The 16776-nt window shown below is 42.8% G+C and overlaps 1 protein-coding gene across 3 annotated transcripts in view; it reads left to right on the top strand.

The window, feature by feature from the left end:
• Positions 1–2084: 2084 nt before the first annotated feature.
• The window catches only part of Rel (REL proto-oncogene, NF-kB subunit), a 30626-nt gene continuing 15934 nt past the window's right edge, over positions 2085–16776 (top strand). For 2 of the 3 annotated variants that reach the window (XM_087583591.1, XM_087583590.1), the window contains exons 1-3: positions 2085–2417; positions 9459–9601; positions 13665–13813. In XM_087583591.1, the coding sequence (XP_087439717.1) occupies positions 13768–13813 (46 nt within the window). In that variant the 5' untranslated portion in view covers positions 2085–2417; positions 9459–9601; positions 13665–13767. 3 annotated transcript variants of the gene reach the window in all.

Here is a 16776-nt window from a genome sequence, read left to right as displayed (position 1 = left end):
ACTGGTGCATCAATTGCATAGAAGTTTCCAGGAGCAACCACTGACTCAGCTGAAACATGGCTTCTACAGTGTCCTTCTGTAGAGCCCAAATGATTTCTACTACCCCCACCACCTTATTTTTATAGAAATACTGTAATGTAAACATTCATGTACGCTTGTGTTTGAGACAGTCTCCCCATAGCTCTGGCTGGCTTTGTAAACTCATTAGATATCGGAGTGTGATCTTGAAACTCTGCTATTCCTACCTCTACCTCCCAAATGCTGGGATAACAGACATTGCCACACACTACTAAAACTTCCACACCAGTCTGTATAAAACCCAGGCAGCCTTTCAGGTGTAGAGTGACAACCCTTCCCCCAGCACAAGATCTAAAAATCTCCATGAGAATTTAAACCTCCCTTTGCTTCAAGATGTATCTTCCTAGTTACTTCTTCTTTGAATAAAGATAGTAAGTAGAGGGGCTGGGGATTTAGCTCAGTGGTAGAGCGCTTACCTAGGAAGCACAAGGCCCTGGGTTCGGTCCCCAGCTCCGAAAAAAAGAACCAAAAAAAAAAAAAAGATAGTAAGTAGAAACTGTGTCATATGGATATGGTTGTGTCAAAGGCTGAAGTGTGTGTGTGTGTGTGTGTGTGTGTGTGTGTGTGTGTGTGTGTGTGTGGTGTTTTGTGGCTCAACCTAGCTTAAAAGTTATGATCCTGCGGTTTTGGCCTCTGGAGTGCTGAACATAATTAACTCTGCCAACTGCTTTTTTTTTTTTAATATTTAAATCTTTGAGGCTTGTCTACGGTTGTGTTCAACCTAAAAGACAACTCTATTTATACTCTTTGTGAAGACACTTTGAAATTAGCAGATTTTAATAGTTTCTTTCACTTTGGGGGAGTTCTACAACAGGATTTTTTCTTTTTGGTATGAGAGAATAGTATATATTTTAAATATCCAACGCCCCTCCCCCCACACGCACACTTTGGTGCCCTTTCAAGCGCACGCGTTTGGGCACATGCAGAGTTAAGAGGACAACTTTTGGAAGTTGATTCGGTCCTTCCCTGATCAAACTCAGACTGTCAGGCTTGGTGGCAAGTGGTTTCTCCCTAAGACACCTTGTTGGCCATACAAGTCTATTTCCCGTCCATTACTTATTTTAGTAAGTGACTAGAGAACGCAAGAGGCGGAGCCAGACAAGCCTGAGTTATTTTTGTTGTTGAGACAGTCCACCTGCCTCGGCCTCCCGCGTGCTGGGAGTGCGCTAAACTGGACTGGATAATCTTAAACTTAAATCGTGCGTTTCCTTTCTAGAACTCTAAAGTACCGACAAAGCTCCTCTGCTCCTCCAAACCCCAATCAACTCCAATACTCGTGTATGCAATGAAATGCTAATAGACCAAGAGAACAGGTGCCTATTAGCAAGGGAAGGCGAATAAGATTCCGCCAGACCTGTCAAAGCACTAAAAGTTCGGTCCAGGCCACAGGCTGTGGGTATCTCGGTCAATCTCTGGACGTCGTGTTCATTTATACAGGATGGGGCACCGGCCTCGCAGCGCAGCTGAAAACCTCTGCTAGGTAAAGACGTAATGTAGATATAGAGGGAAAATAAGGCTGCGGGGGTCCCCGTATGCAAATCTGTGCCTTACAGCCGAACGCGGGCGCCCGCGCTTCCGCACTTCCCCTCCAAAGCCACGCCCTCCGGCGCGGGGGCGGAGATTTGCATGTGCGAAATAGGGAATAGGGGGAACCACCGGTCGAAAACCCCGGGCGGGCCTCTGGCGGCCAAGGAGCGAGCCGGCTGCACCGCCCGGCCCGCCTCCGGCCACTCGGCCAGAGTAACGTCACGGACACGCCCCTCGGTTTTAAGGACTCCGGAGGAGGGGGATTTCTCAGAGGCCAGCGGCTTCTCACGCGCGGAGCCGTCGCCGCGCGCCCCCGGGAGCTCCCCGCGCGAGCGCGCAGGCCGCCGTGGCTCTGCCGGGAGCGGAGCGCACTAGCCGGAGCCGGGAAGCGCGCCCGCCGCGAGGCTCCGCCCTCGTCCCGGGTAGGCGGTGGCGCGGGTGACGTAGGCAGCGGGAAATCCCCCCCCGTTCCGCCGGGCGGTCCGCTCCGCCCCCTGCCCCTGCCGCGGCATCCTGGCAGGGCGACTCCAGGACACTAGTGACCGGAGCGCGAAGATTCGGGGGTGGGAAGGTGTGAGCCGCAAACCCAGAGGGGCCGGGAAAGAAGAGGAGGCCCGGGGGTGGTCGGAGGACTGGGGTCGCGGCTGCAGAGGCTGCTCGGCCTCCTCCCTGGCTGGCTGGCTAGTTGGCTGACTGACGGGCTAGCTGGCTGGCTGACTCACTCACTCACTGACTGGCTGGCTGGCTTGCAGCCTCTGGCCCGACGCTGGAAGCTGCGGCGAGCGGCGCGCGAAGCGGAGCCATGGCCTCGAGTGAGTACCGGGGCGAACACCTGCGGGTCAAGGGAAGGAGCTGTCGGGGGCTCGGTTTGGGGTTGGGACGGTCTGCCTTTCGAGTCTTTTCATCTGGCAAATTGTCAGCCGTTTAAAAAGTTACCTGCTCCAGGGTTTGCGTGTGAAATCAAAGCGGCGCAGTGTAATCTGATCTCCTGGTAATAGCCAGAACCTTCGAAATTCCCAGCCGCGTGCTTTTAGGATCACAGGGCGTAATCTCAGTAAAGGCGAGCAGAGAATTCTCGAGTTTAAAGACTGAGTGGGTATGGAGACCCGGTTTTACATTTTTAAACTAAAAAGAGGAACCTCCGGACCTCAGACGAGCTTTCTTTTTTAAGTCCAATCTTGCTAGTTACTGATGGCTCTTGGTACAGAATGTGGTGTGGCTGTAAAAGTCCTCAGTGGCGTTTTAATTCGTTCCAAGCGAAAGCATTACCTCCGCTCCCAGGAACTAAAGGAGATGCTTGTCTAGTTTATAGTGTAGAGACCTCGATCCACTCAACCCCTAACCCCAAACCTGCGCCCACATTCAGCAAGAGGGCGAGAGGATTTTTTTCACTAGGTACTGGTAGGGATGAAAATGTCATCATTTGATGTCAGTGTTTATATGCCACTAGTAAGTATTGGATCGCCTGCTTTGAGGAGGACACATTTATAAGAAACAGTTTACAGGACAGGGGCGTCTAGTATGACAGCCCTGCAATTTGTAAAGCAGGTGCTTCAAGCAGCTGAGGTGGTGGTGGGGTGCTTTCCATCGTGGGAGCTAAAATGACACCTTCAGTCTGTAGCAGGACTCTGACCCTTATCTTCCCAATGACCCACAGTAGAAGGCAGCCGACGTCTGGCGGAGAAGAGGAAGTAGAAAGCTTAGTGACCGCTTTAAGAGTTGAGCAGAGCAATGCCATAACTCCTGCTGTAGGCCGTAAAGGAAACTGGGGTGTTTCACATGACACTTGATTTCAGTTTGTCTGTGGTTTTCATGAGAAAACAAGTGTAGTTTAAAATATTTCAACTTTCTCTTTACCCATTTAAATGAACCCAGACTTTCAGATACTCTAGTAAATTCGTAAATTTAACTCGTGTTCAGATTAAGAAGCACGGAAAGGCTTTAAATGTTTAATTCATTGGTAATCTGAAAGAGATTTTTGTATGAAATGTATAGAGTGGCAAGCTTTGTTAAAACAGCTCTGCCCTTGTCTACTTAACAGGATTTTATTAATAGAGTGCACGACTGTAATGCTTGAAATTTTTCAACAGAAAAATCATTTATTAAAGGACTGTAAGACAGCTATGATTTTAAAAATTAATACGAATGCAGTTTGCCTAAGGACACATATTATGTGCTGTTATAGAAATGATTCCAAAAGTTAAAAGGGGGAACTTTTAAAAGAAATAGCAAGTTTTAAAGATTTAGAAGTTGGGTTGGACTTGCCCAGCTTCTGTGAAGCCCTGGGTTCAGTTCTCAGTACTGTCAGAAAAAGAAAAAAAAAAGAAAAAAAAAAACCAACAAACATAGAAACAAATCTGAAACTTGTAGTGTCATTATCTTCTTGCTTTTTGATCTTTTGTCAAGGGTTGCACTAAATGAGACTATTTTAAATTGTAATTTAGACTATAATTTAAATTGTAGTTCGGTTATTTGAAATTACTAGGTGAAAATATAGTTTAAAGGAGCCTAGAAGCCGTATCAGTTATAAAGACCATATAAGAGAAAACTTATGAAATACATTTAAAGTTCCCATTCCATTTGAAGTCATTTAAAAGCATCAAACTGCTTATTTTATCATTATGTAATTTAGACTCTTGTTTTCGATGTAGTACTGAAACCTTGAGAAGTGTTTCTGTCGATCGCCAGGTATTTACGTCCATTCGTTCATTCCTTCTCCGGATGTCATATGTAAATAGGTGTGTGTAATTTAATAGGTGGTGCCTTATAAAGGCAAAGTGTCATAGATCATACTCTCATGAGCAGAATTCTATAAACGTCCTGAGTAGACAGGGTTTTATATGATGATTCTAATTATTGTTCAGGTAAGTTAGCAAATTAAGACCTCCTAGCTAGCCCTTAAGCTGACTTTCATTGCCTTTTAAACAATACTGTCCTTTGATTCTGGCCTTTTGATGAGATTAATCATAGCAGGCAAAGTGCAGAAAAGTGTTCCCGATCAAAGTCTGCATATTTAGGAAGTCATTATCCACGCAGTTCTATTCTATTTAAGTCACTTTGTGTCCATGTTTAAAACTACTCATTATTTCCTAAAAAGAACAAAATGGAGGGAGGTAGCCCCTTACTTTGTGAGGCGAGTACTACAGGTTGCTAATGATTGCCACCGTCTTCGGTGAGATGCACTTTTAAATGTAGAAAGTTTGTATTTAGTCACACTTTTCCTTGAATATGATTCTGCTGTGTCACATAACAGGAAGGAAGAAATTATCTTTGTAGACCTTACTACTCACTAACTTTTTGTGTGTGAATTGCAGTAACCCTCCCCCCCCCATAAGTGAACATAGCTGTGGGACCGCTTACCCTTTAATAATGGAGCCGGGGGCTGGGAGTGGCTGGCTGAAACAAATGACTTCCTTTTTTTTTTTTTTTTTTAAGTAAGACAGCTCACAAATACAGATATTTCAGAAGCGAAGCACATGGGAAAGAGCTAAAGGTGTTATAATAATTAGTGAGGTAAAGAGAATAAATGGAGAAAATGATGGGGCACGATCACGATTAAGAACGCGGGATATATGTGATCTCTTAAGTACTACCTAAGGGACTCAATTGCATTTCATTCCAGTTTTCTCCCGTCTGTGTTCTATGCACGATCGTGTTGATGATGAGATCCCGTCTCAAAAGGAGAAGGATGTAGCTCAGTTCGTAGAGTAGCTGCCCAGCCTTAAGAAGTCCTGATCTGACACAGCACTGGACCAAGTCTGTGATAGTGGAGCCTGTAATTTCAACACTAGGGAAGTGGGGGCTGGAGGCTTACAAGTTCAAGACCAGCCTAGGCTACAAAACAAGTTAGAGGTTAGCCCTAGAGAGATAAGACACCGTCTTTAAAAAAAAAAAAAAAAAAAGGAAAGAAAGAACACAATAGTTAATTTTCCCTAAACTGATCTTTTTTGGAATAATTGTGTTATACAAAAGTACCATGATTGTTGGTCTACAGGATAGAAAAGTTACTTCCAACTGGAGAATATGGACTATAAATTCTGAAATGTGTTTTTGCATGAGGCTTGTTATCAATGGAGAGTTCATTTTTATTGTTGTTATACTTTTGCTTTTGTTTTTTTTTTTTTTCGCTTTTCAAGACAGGGTTTCTCTGTGTAGCCCTGGCTCTCCTGGAACTCTCTGTAGTCCAGGCTGGCCTCAAAAATCAGAGATCCACCTGCCTCTGCCAACCCAGGACTGGGACTAAAGATGTGCCCAACCACTGCTTGGCTCAATGAAGGATTTCTACAAGAAAAATAAATATAAATGAATGATATTACATGACAATATTTAGGTAATTCTTACTACTTTAAGTTATTTTTTAAAAAGTACTTAACTCTTAAGTTCTTTGTATTTTATAGTTTTATAAATACACTCTGAGGGGTTAGGGATGTAGCTCAGTGGTAGAGCGCAAAGGCCCTGGGTTCGGTCCCCAGCTCCGAAAAAAATAAATAAATAAATAGATACACTCTGGTTTAAAGAAATGTGTAACTTGCTTTGAATGACCCTACAATGTTTTTTATACTTCTCCTTCAAAAAAGGTAACCAGCTACCAGCAATGATGTCATTACATATCAATTTCCCATCAGAATACCTCTTAAGTAATGGGCTGGGATTTATTTGACCTTTTAGTTCAACCACATAAGTTCTTTAAGATGCCACTGAAAAAAAAATCATGTTGAATTTAACGTACTTGAAAAGAAAGGTGCGTTCTCTTAAGTAAGTCCTACAAGAATGCATAGGCTATGAGATATTTAAAACTAAAAGGTAATTTTATACATACAGTGATACACAAGTTGTAAAATATTCATTTGCCTTATATTTCAGTACTTAGTATGGATTTGGTTGGTTTAAAATAGTTTTCTCTTTCTTTTTTTGGTATTTGTTGTTTATTTGAGTTCTTCTGTTTTGTTTTGTTTCTGGTTGGTACTGAGATTGAACCCAGATCCTTTGGCCTGCTTCCTGTCCTTTGAATAAGCAAATGAGTGATAGATTCAGATGCAAGAGGTCTAAATCAAAATGAGTAAAGTTAAAGGTAGCAGTAATACATTATTGAGTAACTCAGATCTCTGTCTGTCTGTCTGTCTCTCTCTCAGACACAGACATAGACACACACACACACACACACACACACACACACACACACACACACACACACTCTGAACTCCAAGGTTCCCCCTGTCTCCCCTCCAGCACTGGGCCTACAGGGGTAGGCTATGCTACCATGCCTGGATGTTTTTATGGATGCTGAGGCTTGAACTCGGGATCTTATATTGAAAGCCAAGCACATTTCTGACTGAGCTGTGCCCCTTGCCACCCGTGATTAATTTCCCTTTGATGTTTAGATAGCAAACTATGTCAGCTTCGTTTTATGAAACACTTTTTTTCTTATACCAGCCATATTTCAGACATGCCCACATTTTTGCTCATGTGACAATACTCTCCACTTAATGAATGTTTGATTTTCTTCAGTTCATTTATTTGTAATCAACCGTGGTTCAAAAATATTAAAAGGAAAATTTCATAAAGTTTTAAATAGCTTGTTTTAGTAGTTCGTTATAACTGTTCTATTTTATTGTTGTTAACCTCTTATGTATGTATGTATGTATGTATGTATGTATGTATGTATGTATATTTATAGGAGAAAAATGTGTGCGTGTGTACGTAAGTAATGTTTGAACTGATCCTTTTTTTTTCTTTTGTAATCTATCTACTACCTCAGAATTCTTACTCTAGAAAGCTAACTTGAGCTTGTGATTTCCCTGATTAAAGCACTGATTTCTCTTCACGTGTACAACGAAACGCCTATCACCAAATGCACTTGGATTCTGGGTTCTCTTTCTAAGAGTGGAATCGCTCCACTTCCATTGGTGGTTGATGGGATGGACAGTTACTTCCCCTTTTCTAAAATGGCCTTCCACTCTTGTTACATTTTCCCTCTCTCAAGCTGTTAGATCCTCTTTTGTTCTTATTATAATTTTCTGCAGAACTTTGGTAGTTTCGCCCTTTCGTACGCTAACACAATGGTGGCCCGTGCCCATCACTGCTTGCTGTCGGGTACAAAGTCCTTCAGAGCAGCAGTTGTGATGGTGGTGATGTCACTGCCTTCTGGAGAGCATCTGAAGTACAGTCGTCCCATTTACTGACCGCCTCTTGTCTGCGTGACATTGGGGAGAATTTAACACACATCTTTTACAGAGAATATTAATAAGAAGGTATTATTAACACAGTTTTGCTGGACTCTTTTTTTTTTTTTTTTTTGGTTCTTTTTTTTGGAGCTGGGGACCAAACCCAGGGCCTTGCGCTTCCTAGGCAATCGCTCTACCACTGAGCTAAATCCCCAACCCTTTGCTGGACTCTTGCTGCATCTTACTTTGTCCTGATAATAGAACTCAGGAGGCAGAAGTGGGAGGATCACTGCAATATCTACATAGTAAATTCTAGAAGGAAAGAGAAGGGTCTGGTTTGGAATAGACCTCATCTCATACTATATTTTTAAAAAAAGTCATTGTTTTACCGTCTCTGAAGCTCGTTTGTATTCTAACAGGATAAGCCTTAGTGAAATGGATGTATGGCTTGGGGAATTTATACTCCTAAAATAAAATCACATGGTTACCCGCCCTAACTTAAAATCACAGTTGTCTATATTGAACTTCTATTTCCATGACTTAGCTAATTAAAAACAGGGTGGAGATGCATATATTTTAAAAGTTTTATTGACATATACTTAATTCATTGTAATGTAATAATTATATCTAAACTTTTTTTGTCTTTTAGTTTTTTGATACAAGATCTCATTATGCACTCCTGACTGGCCTGAGACTTACTATATAGACAGGGCTGGTCTTGAACTCACAGAGATCAGCCTACCTCTGTCTTTGAGATTGCAAAGATTAAAGGCCAGGCCCTCCACACTTAGAATATAATATGTATGTGTGTACATATACATGTGTGTGCACACACACATATCATACAATTAAAACAAACTTTCTCTTCTTCCAAGTTTAGATAAATAGTGCTCAGCTTTCTTTCATTATAGATTGGCTTACATATCTGGAGTTTCATGTAAATGGGTGGTATAGTGTGTGCTTGTTTTCGATTAGCCTCTTTCACTCAACACACTCACGTTGATAGTTCTATTAATAGTGTTTTATCCTAAGTTGCATGTGTTCAGCATATGAATTACATTTGTTATGGAAAGCAAATGACTTTATTAACTCCACACTGTATGTTACATTCTGGAGGAGATTTAGATAGAACTAATTTGAAACTGTAGTTGAGCCCAAAGTCAGTGTACTGTTTTGGGATATTGCGTACAGATCCTTTGGTGTTCCAGACTTGCCCATACAAGGACATAATAAGTATATTTTAATTTTCAGGGAATGTCCTTTCACGCAGTGGTAGTGTAAAACAAAGCAGTTAGGTACATTTTACTTGGTTTTGGACTATAGTGTATCTCTGAATACTGTGTTCTTCGCCCTTCTTGGGAAATGTTGGGAGAGAAATCTTCTGATTGGCCTCAGGGGGCAGGTGACTCTAAAAGTTGTTACCTGAGAACTTCATGCACTTATTAGGTACAGACGTTAGGCAGCAGAGCACTAATCAGTTATGCGTCACTACTACGTAGAAACTCAGTCTGTACAAGAAAATGGTGTCTTCCTCATTTAACCTTTGATGATTACATTTTTTTAACCTTGTCATTTAATGTGGGGAAGGAAAAAGATCTTTCGGTGTCTGTTTTTTTTGAAAACCAAGCTGTTAAAGTCCATCGTATTACCATTCTAATCTCATCGCCCCGCTCTTTTTAATACTTTCAGGCGGATATAATCCCTACGTGGAAATCATTGAACAGCCAAGGCAGAGGGGCATGCGGTTTAGGTACAAGTGTGAAGGTCGCTCAGCCGGCAGCATCCCAGGGGAGCGCAGCACAGACAACAACCGGACTTACCCGTCTATCCAGGTAATGGGCCTTTCTTCAGGATCTCGCCTTTAGTGCTTCATTCTGTCTTATTGTCTTCTAGACAGGGTCTCTGTGTGGTCCTGGCTATCCTGGAACTCACTCCATACACCAGGCTGGCCAGAGATCTCCCTGCTTCTGCCTCCCTCCCAAGTACTGAGTTAAAGGTGTGCATTACCACCGCCTGGCTGAAGGCTCAGTCAGTCTCTTAACCGTCTTTCGCAAGCCCATGCTCTGGGCCCCCCCTTTTTTTGTGCTTGTTCTTCATTAGCTAGATGTATAGGGATCTCTTAAAACTGTCGACTCTGTCCTGCTGTATAGTTCATGTATTAATGTAACCGCAGTGATTTGCAGGGCTTATCACACCCTGACAGCTTAGGAGCCAATCCCTTCTGTTAACACAAAGCACTTGATGAGGAAAAGGCATTCTTTACGCATATTGGCGAGTGCAGTTAGTGTATATGTTAAAGGTAGATTTGGATCATCTTTTGATATTTTAATCATGCCTTTATAATGATCGCTGAAACTCTTGCGTTATTAGCATCGTCTAAAGTATCACTCTCTCTGCGTGTGTGTGAAGTGTGTGAGCGTATGCTCGTCTTGTGTGTGTGAATGTAGACACTTGGGTACCTCAGTGCCCCGTGGGAGTCAGGACAGTTGGGTGGGTTCTGTCTCATTCTTCTGTTTCCAGACAGTGCGTCTTTGCTGTTTTTCCACTTTAGACACCTGGTCCACCAGCTTCCAGGGTTCTTCTGTTTCTGATTCTCATCTCCTTAGAGGAGTGCTGCTGCTACAGGCTCGAACTGCTGGTCTCTCTCTTTCTTTGACAGACAGTGCTAGGGATTGAACCTAGAATCTTAGGAATGCCAAACAAGTGTTCTGCCGCTAAGATATATATCCCTAGCCTGCAAAAACAGTTTTTGGGTTGGAAATAAATTTAGCAAATGTACTATATTTATTAGGTATGTTTATATTTTATGTTTATACATCATATACACTTGCCTTTTCATTTTTATAATTTATTTATCCATGTTTAGTGTTTTGAAACAAAATTAGCCCCGATCTTGTAGTGACCTCGCCTCCTGCCTCTGCACCTTCATACTGGAATTGTAGACATGGGCAGTCATGCCTAGTTAGTTTTATCGTTTGAGTTCCAATTAAAAACCTGAATGATGAGTTGCAATGGTAGCACGTGACAAACATTTGGGAGGCAAAGCTAGGTAGGTATTGAGTTGAGAACTGCCTGGCTACATAAGAAACTCCAGGCCAGTCTAGACTATTCAAGCCAGACCTTATCACTGCAAACAAATGGAAACAAAGTTACTAGCACATCAGGGGCAGTGTCACCCACCAAAATCTCATCTACTTGGGAGGCCGTGGTGGGCAGATGGATAAAAGGAAGACACTGTCTCAGAATGGATTTTGAGATATGGTTCTTAATATTCCATCCATAGATCTGAAATCACTGTTTTGTGACTAGCTTATTATTTGCAGTTTAATTTTATTGAACCTAAGAAGAATTACAAAATTAAAAAATAAGTCAATTGCCAAGTTGTATATTGATTTCCAAATTTCTGTTTTTATATTTTAACTGATATATATATATATATATGCTTAAATTATATATGTTAACAGGATGCCATGTAATATATGATACACGTATGCATCATGTAATGCTTCAATCAGGTTAAACACACTTAGCTCCTCAAACGTTTATCATTCCTTGTGGAAACACTCAAACCCTCCTAGTTTTTTGAAATATACTCTGGTCCTATAGATGGTCAGTGCTCTTAGCTGCTGAGCTGTCACTCCAGACCCATAACCTCATGTTTCCAAATCACATTTTTTTGCAACAATATTGATTTGTATTATCTGAATTCTTTTTAGGTGTTCACATGAAAGATACAGTGAAAAGTTAATTTAGAGTTCTATTCTTCCAACCCTGTGAGTCATTTTTGGCTCCTCTTAAGAAATTTTCTGTTCCTAAATTAAAGCATTCCAGAGGAGAGAGTCTTTATCCTTACTCCCCTACTCCAGTGTATCCTGGTAGATCTGGACGTTAGTGCAGGCAGCGCACAGCACATCTGCTGCTGTCTGCAGCATACGACAGACACTGCAGCTCTGGAGACGGTTTTCAGACATGTTTTGAGAGGATGTTTCAGATACTTTGGGAAGGAGGTGCCTCAGAAAGGCAGGTCCAGGTCTTGCTCCGTTTGTGGTCTCACCCTCCACCAAGATCCCAGCTTTCCCCTCACCTATGGTGTGGGTATAGCCAGGGGTGAAATTCAAAACCTACTTCTGTTTTCACCTTCCTTTGCCACAGGATTTTCATGGGCAATGTGGTCTCAGAGAACGCTGGCTTTTTTTTTTTTCTTTTGACACTTTTATTTCTCTCCTCCTCCTCCTTCTCCTCCTCCTCCTCTTCTTCCTCTTCCTCCTCTTCCTCCTCCTCCTCCTCTTCTTCTCCTTCTCTTCCTCCTCCTCCTCTTCTTCCTCTTCCTCCTCCTCTTCTTCTTCCTCTTCCTCCTCCTCTTCCTCCTCCTCCTCCTCTTCTTCTCCTTCTTCTCCTTCTCCTTCTCTTCCTCCTCCTCTTCTTCCTCTTCCTCCTCCTCCTCCTCCTCTTCTTCCTCCTCTTCCTCTTCTTCTTCCTCCTCTTCCTCCTCTTCTTCTCCTTCTTCTTCTTCTTCTTTTTCTTCTTCTTCTCCCCCTCCCCCTCCCCTTCCTTTCCCCCTCCCCCTTCCCTTCCCCTTCTCCTTCTCCTTCCTCCTCCTCCTCCTCCTTCCCCCCTCTCTCTCCCCCCCCTCTCTCTCTGTGTATATACACACATGTAGAGGTCAGAGGACAACTTGCAGGATAGTTCTCTCTTTGTGCTACTGTGGGATCCAGAGGTTGAAGTTGGTGGTGGCAGGTGCCTTTACCTGTCTACCATCTCACCAGCCCTTAGTACTTTATGCATCAAAACTATATGTAAGGTTTGTCTCTTTTCTGTCCTAATAGGTTTTTGCTGTAGTAAATATATATATAATCAGGTTTTTGCTCTGCCTTGGATCATTCAGTTCCCAGATTAAAAACTTAAAACCGTTTATTTATGATAAGCCTTTAAAACAGTAGAGCTGGGCAGACGTCTGCCCTCTATGATATTAGTGTCTACTTCCTATCAATAACCCTGAGTTACAATTTTCCATGTTCTGCCTGGGCCACTCTTACCAGTTGGCCAGCCCTCTTGGCCATGTTTTCATGACTCACTTACCCCATGGCATCTTCTCTTTCCACCTTCTCCTCCTTCCTTCATTGTCTCCTGCCCCAGTGCCCAAGCCCAGGAACCAAAACTCCACCTATCTCCCTTCTGCCCAGCCGTGGGCTATAGGCATCTTTATTGACCAATCAGGATAAGTTGGGGGTAAAGGTTACATAGCATCATTTGGTGTCCATGAGGATCACCCCTCTCCTGAAGCAGCCAGGGCCAGTGCATTGCAGTGCATAGCAACAGACAGTTTTAAATTAAGAAGCAAGCTTCGCCCACCAAAGTCTGGTAAATGTGAGAATCATTTATTTTGGATTTTTGAGGCAGGGTCTCTTTGTGTAGCCCTGGCTGTCCTGCAGCTCACTCTGTAGACCAGGCTGGCCTTGGACTCACAGAGATCTGCCTGCCTCTGCCTCCCAAATCCTGGGATTAAAAGTATTCACCACAGTGCTCAGCCCACTTACCTGGTTTAAAAGGAAAGTTTTATAAGATGATAAAACTAGATGAAATTAGGGCAGAAAGAATCATTTTAGGAATCGAAAGGTGTGTTTCCCTGTTGACAATACTCTCTGAAAACTTTAATCTCCAACAGGTTGCCGAATGTTTGAACTTCATGACTTGCTGACCACATTATATAAATTGAACTTAAATTAATGGATCAGTTCTTTTTATTTGCTTGCTTTTAAAAGAGGGCATTATGATATGTAGAACTGGCTGGGGCATTATTGTAGGTAGCCCAGGCTGGCCTTGAACTTGTGCTGATCTTGCTTCAGCCTTCCACAAGATATATTTACAGGTTGTCTATTTAATTTCTCTTTTCAGATTATGAACTACTATGGAAAAGGAAAAGTAAGAATTACATTAGTGACAAAGAATGACCCCTATAAGCCCCATCCTCACGATTTAGTTGGAAAAGATTGCAGAGATGGGTACTATGAAGCAGAATTTGGACCGGAACGCAGACCTCTGTTGTAAGTAGACAATGACGGAAATCTTCAGCAGTAGGACCAACAGATAATTTTAGTTTTTAGCCAAATAAATTAGTTTTGTATTTAATTTACTATAAAATGTATCTTTACATTTTATTTTTATCCGGGGGGAGGACACATGTGGAATTGGTTCTTTTCTCTGCCACGTGGACCCTGAGGACGAAACCCAGGTTGCAGATATCCTTTACCCTCTGAGCTGTCTCACCAACCTGATGTTAAAATTTTTGTTTTTAACATTTGCATTCACTCTTTATTAATAGATACCACACATGATAGTTAGTAGACGCTCTTCCTGATGTAGCCTAGGCTAGACTCAAACCTATTATGAAGAATGACTGTACTTATAGTCCTGCCTCTAACACCCAAGTCCTGACATTACAGGAAACACCCCTATCTGGCTCAGCAAGAGGATTTTTTATGTTATTATTTTGGGTTTTTTTGTTTTTTTTTTTTCTCAAAACAGTTTCTCAGTGTAGCCCTCACTGTCTTAGAACTCGCTCTGTAGACCAGGTTGGCCTCATGCTCAAAGATCCCTGCCTCCCCAGTGCTGGGACTAAAGGCATGTGCCACCTCCACCTGGCTTTTATTTTTTTTCTTAGGCCAGAGTTTCCTGTAGAGTTTCAAGTACTGACATTACAGGTATGAGATCATAGCCATAAGACCCTACCTCCAGCTTATGCAGATTGAACGTGAGACTCTGCACGTTAGGCTAGAAATCCGCCGACTGCTACCTGTCTGCCACTTCCTATTTTTACATTTTGACTGTTTTAAGACAGAATCTCACTGGGTAGCTCAGCCTGGCTTCCAACTTGTAGTTCCTTCCCCAGCCCCCAGAGCCCTGGGATTATAAGTAAGCATGCATTACCATATCTGGCGAGGCGTACTTCTTTATTATGATTGAAAGTAAAGAAAACATACGTTGTGATTGATCTCTTCATTCTGCATGATCTATAAAAAAATGTGTGACTATCCCGGAGCAAGACACTGTCTCCAAAAAAGTCCCTCTTACTAATAACACAACAAGCACATTTGACAAGAGAGATTGCTGCCTGCGTGTCTCGGCCTTCCAGCAGTGTTTTAGTCAGTCATTTGCGTCTTGAAACACTCTTTCTTGATTTTTGTGAAGACAAACCTAATTGTAACCTGTAGTTTCCTGGCTATAGCCCTAGGTATCCTGGAACTCACTCTGTAGACCAAGCTGGTCTTGAACTCAGATCTACCTGCCTCTGCCTCCCAAGCGCTGGGTCTAAAGGAGTGCGCCTCCGCTGTCCTGCTTAGTACCCCTCGTCTTACATCGTGGGCATGAGACCGTTCTTCAGTTTTCTCTACTCACAGTTTTCTTTCAGAGGAGCCTTTTTATTATCTATTTCTTTCGTCTTTCTAGTTCAGGTCTTACTTTTTTTTTGCATGTGATTAGTAGTTCACAAGACTCGAGCTAGCAGGGTTGTTTTTTGTTTGTTTGCTCATTCCGTAGTTCTTTTTTTTTCATCTTTATTAACTTGGGTATTTCTTATTTACATTTCGATTGTTATTCCCTTTCCCAGTTTCCAGGCCAACATCCCCCTAACCCCTCCCCCTCTCCTTGTCTATGGGTGTTCCCCTCCCCATTAAAGACTAGTAGTATCATAGGCCTTGTAGGCTCTTTGCACTCGATGTCCTACTCAGTGACAGGAAAGCAGGGACAAAAGATGTGAGTGAATGAACATGCTTGCGTTCCATACAAACTTTTATGTGCAAAACGAGCAGTATACTGAATATGGTCCATGATTTAGAGTTTGCCAACCCCCCACCCCCATCCCAGACATTCAGCTCCATAAAGGGAGAAAAACTTCTCTCCGTTCCTTTCGAGAGTTTCAGTGCACAGCGGGACCCTAAGCGTGTCGAATGACTATGAAGGTGGACACTGAGTGAACGATCAGATGTCCCGTGATTCTTGGTTTCCTTAAGTCAAGGGCTTTCGCCTCTTTCCCTTCTCCTCTTTCTTCCAGTACCAGCTGATTCCGGGTGGTGGCGAGTGCTAGACAAGCACTGCACGACTACGCTAACCCTCGCTCTCAGCATCTTAAAAGTCCCCACTGCCTTTCATATTCTTTCTATACCTACCAGATACGATCGTCCAGATGAGAGAAAGCCAAGTAGTGCGTGCGTGCTAGGGTGAAGAATTATTTTGTTGTAGGATTTCAGGAAAGGATTTAGAATTCGTAACTTTTTTTTTTTTTTTTTTTTTTTTTTTTGTTACTGGAGGAGGAGGAGGAGGAAGGAAGTGGTAAAGTTATTTTCGATGCTGATGAAGTCACAGGTGTGAGTGCCAAGCACGGAGCATGAGCGTAGAGCAGTGTGAACATGGAGTAAGGCGAGCCAGGCCGCCTCTGGCTGCAAGTGCCAAACGAAATTTGAAGAAGTCGTGATGTTCTTATCGTTGAGTTTTGCTTCCTTATTCACACCCACCCATCTCAAATGATGTCATGGTTTTTCCATGTGGGAACAAGTATGACTGGGTGGTGGCAGGGGAGTCCCCTTCATGATTTGTATCACACATATGCAAATGAGTAATATTTGTAGCTATTGAGTTTTCCATAAATGACCCTTTGAAATTGTTGCTAAATATTGTATCAACCCTCTCTAATAAAAATACTTCATTTCCTCTGTTGTAATCATATAACATGGCATAGAGTGAAAACTCTGTAGTCTATGAAAACATGGAAGCCAGGCTAGGGCCCACAGCCAGACCGTGTATAGCTGCCAGCCATGTCATCATGGCACACTTTTCAGTGCCGAGCTAGGCAGGCTGCATAAAGGATCAGGGAGAATTAGATATAAGAAGGCTAGTCTGGTCCCTCGTCAAGGTGGACAACTGTGTGTCGATGGGGCTACGGGCGCTCAGCTCTGGCAGACTGCCTCTGTGCCCACGTGGTGCTAGCAAACCTCTGGAATGTTCGTGAAGC

The sequence above is a fragment of the Rattus norvegicus genome, chromosome 14 (assembly GCF_021556685.1).
Source record: "Rattus norvegicus strain SHRSP/BbbUtx chromosome 14, alternate assembly SHRSP_T2T, whole genome shotgun sequence".
NCBI lineage: Eukaryota > Metazoa > Chordata > Mammalia > Rodentia > Muridae > Rattus > Rattus norvegicus.
The sequence above is the reverse complement of the archived record's forward strand: the minus strand, read 5'-3'. Positions and strand labels throughout refer to the sequence as shown.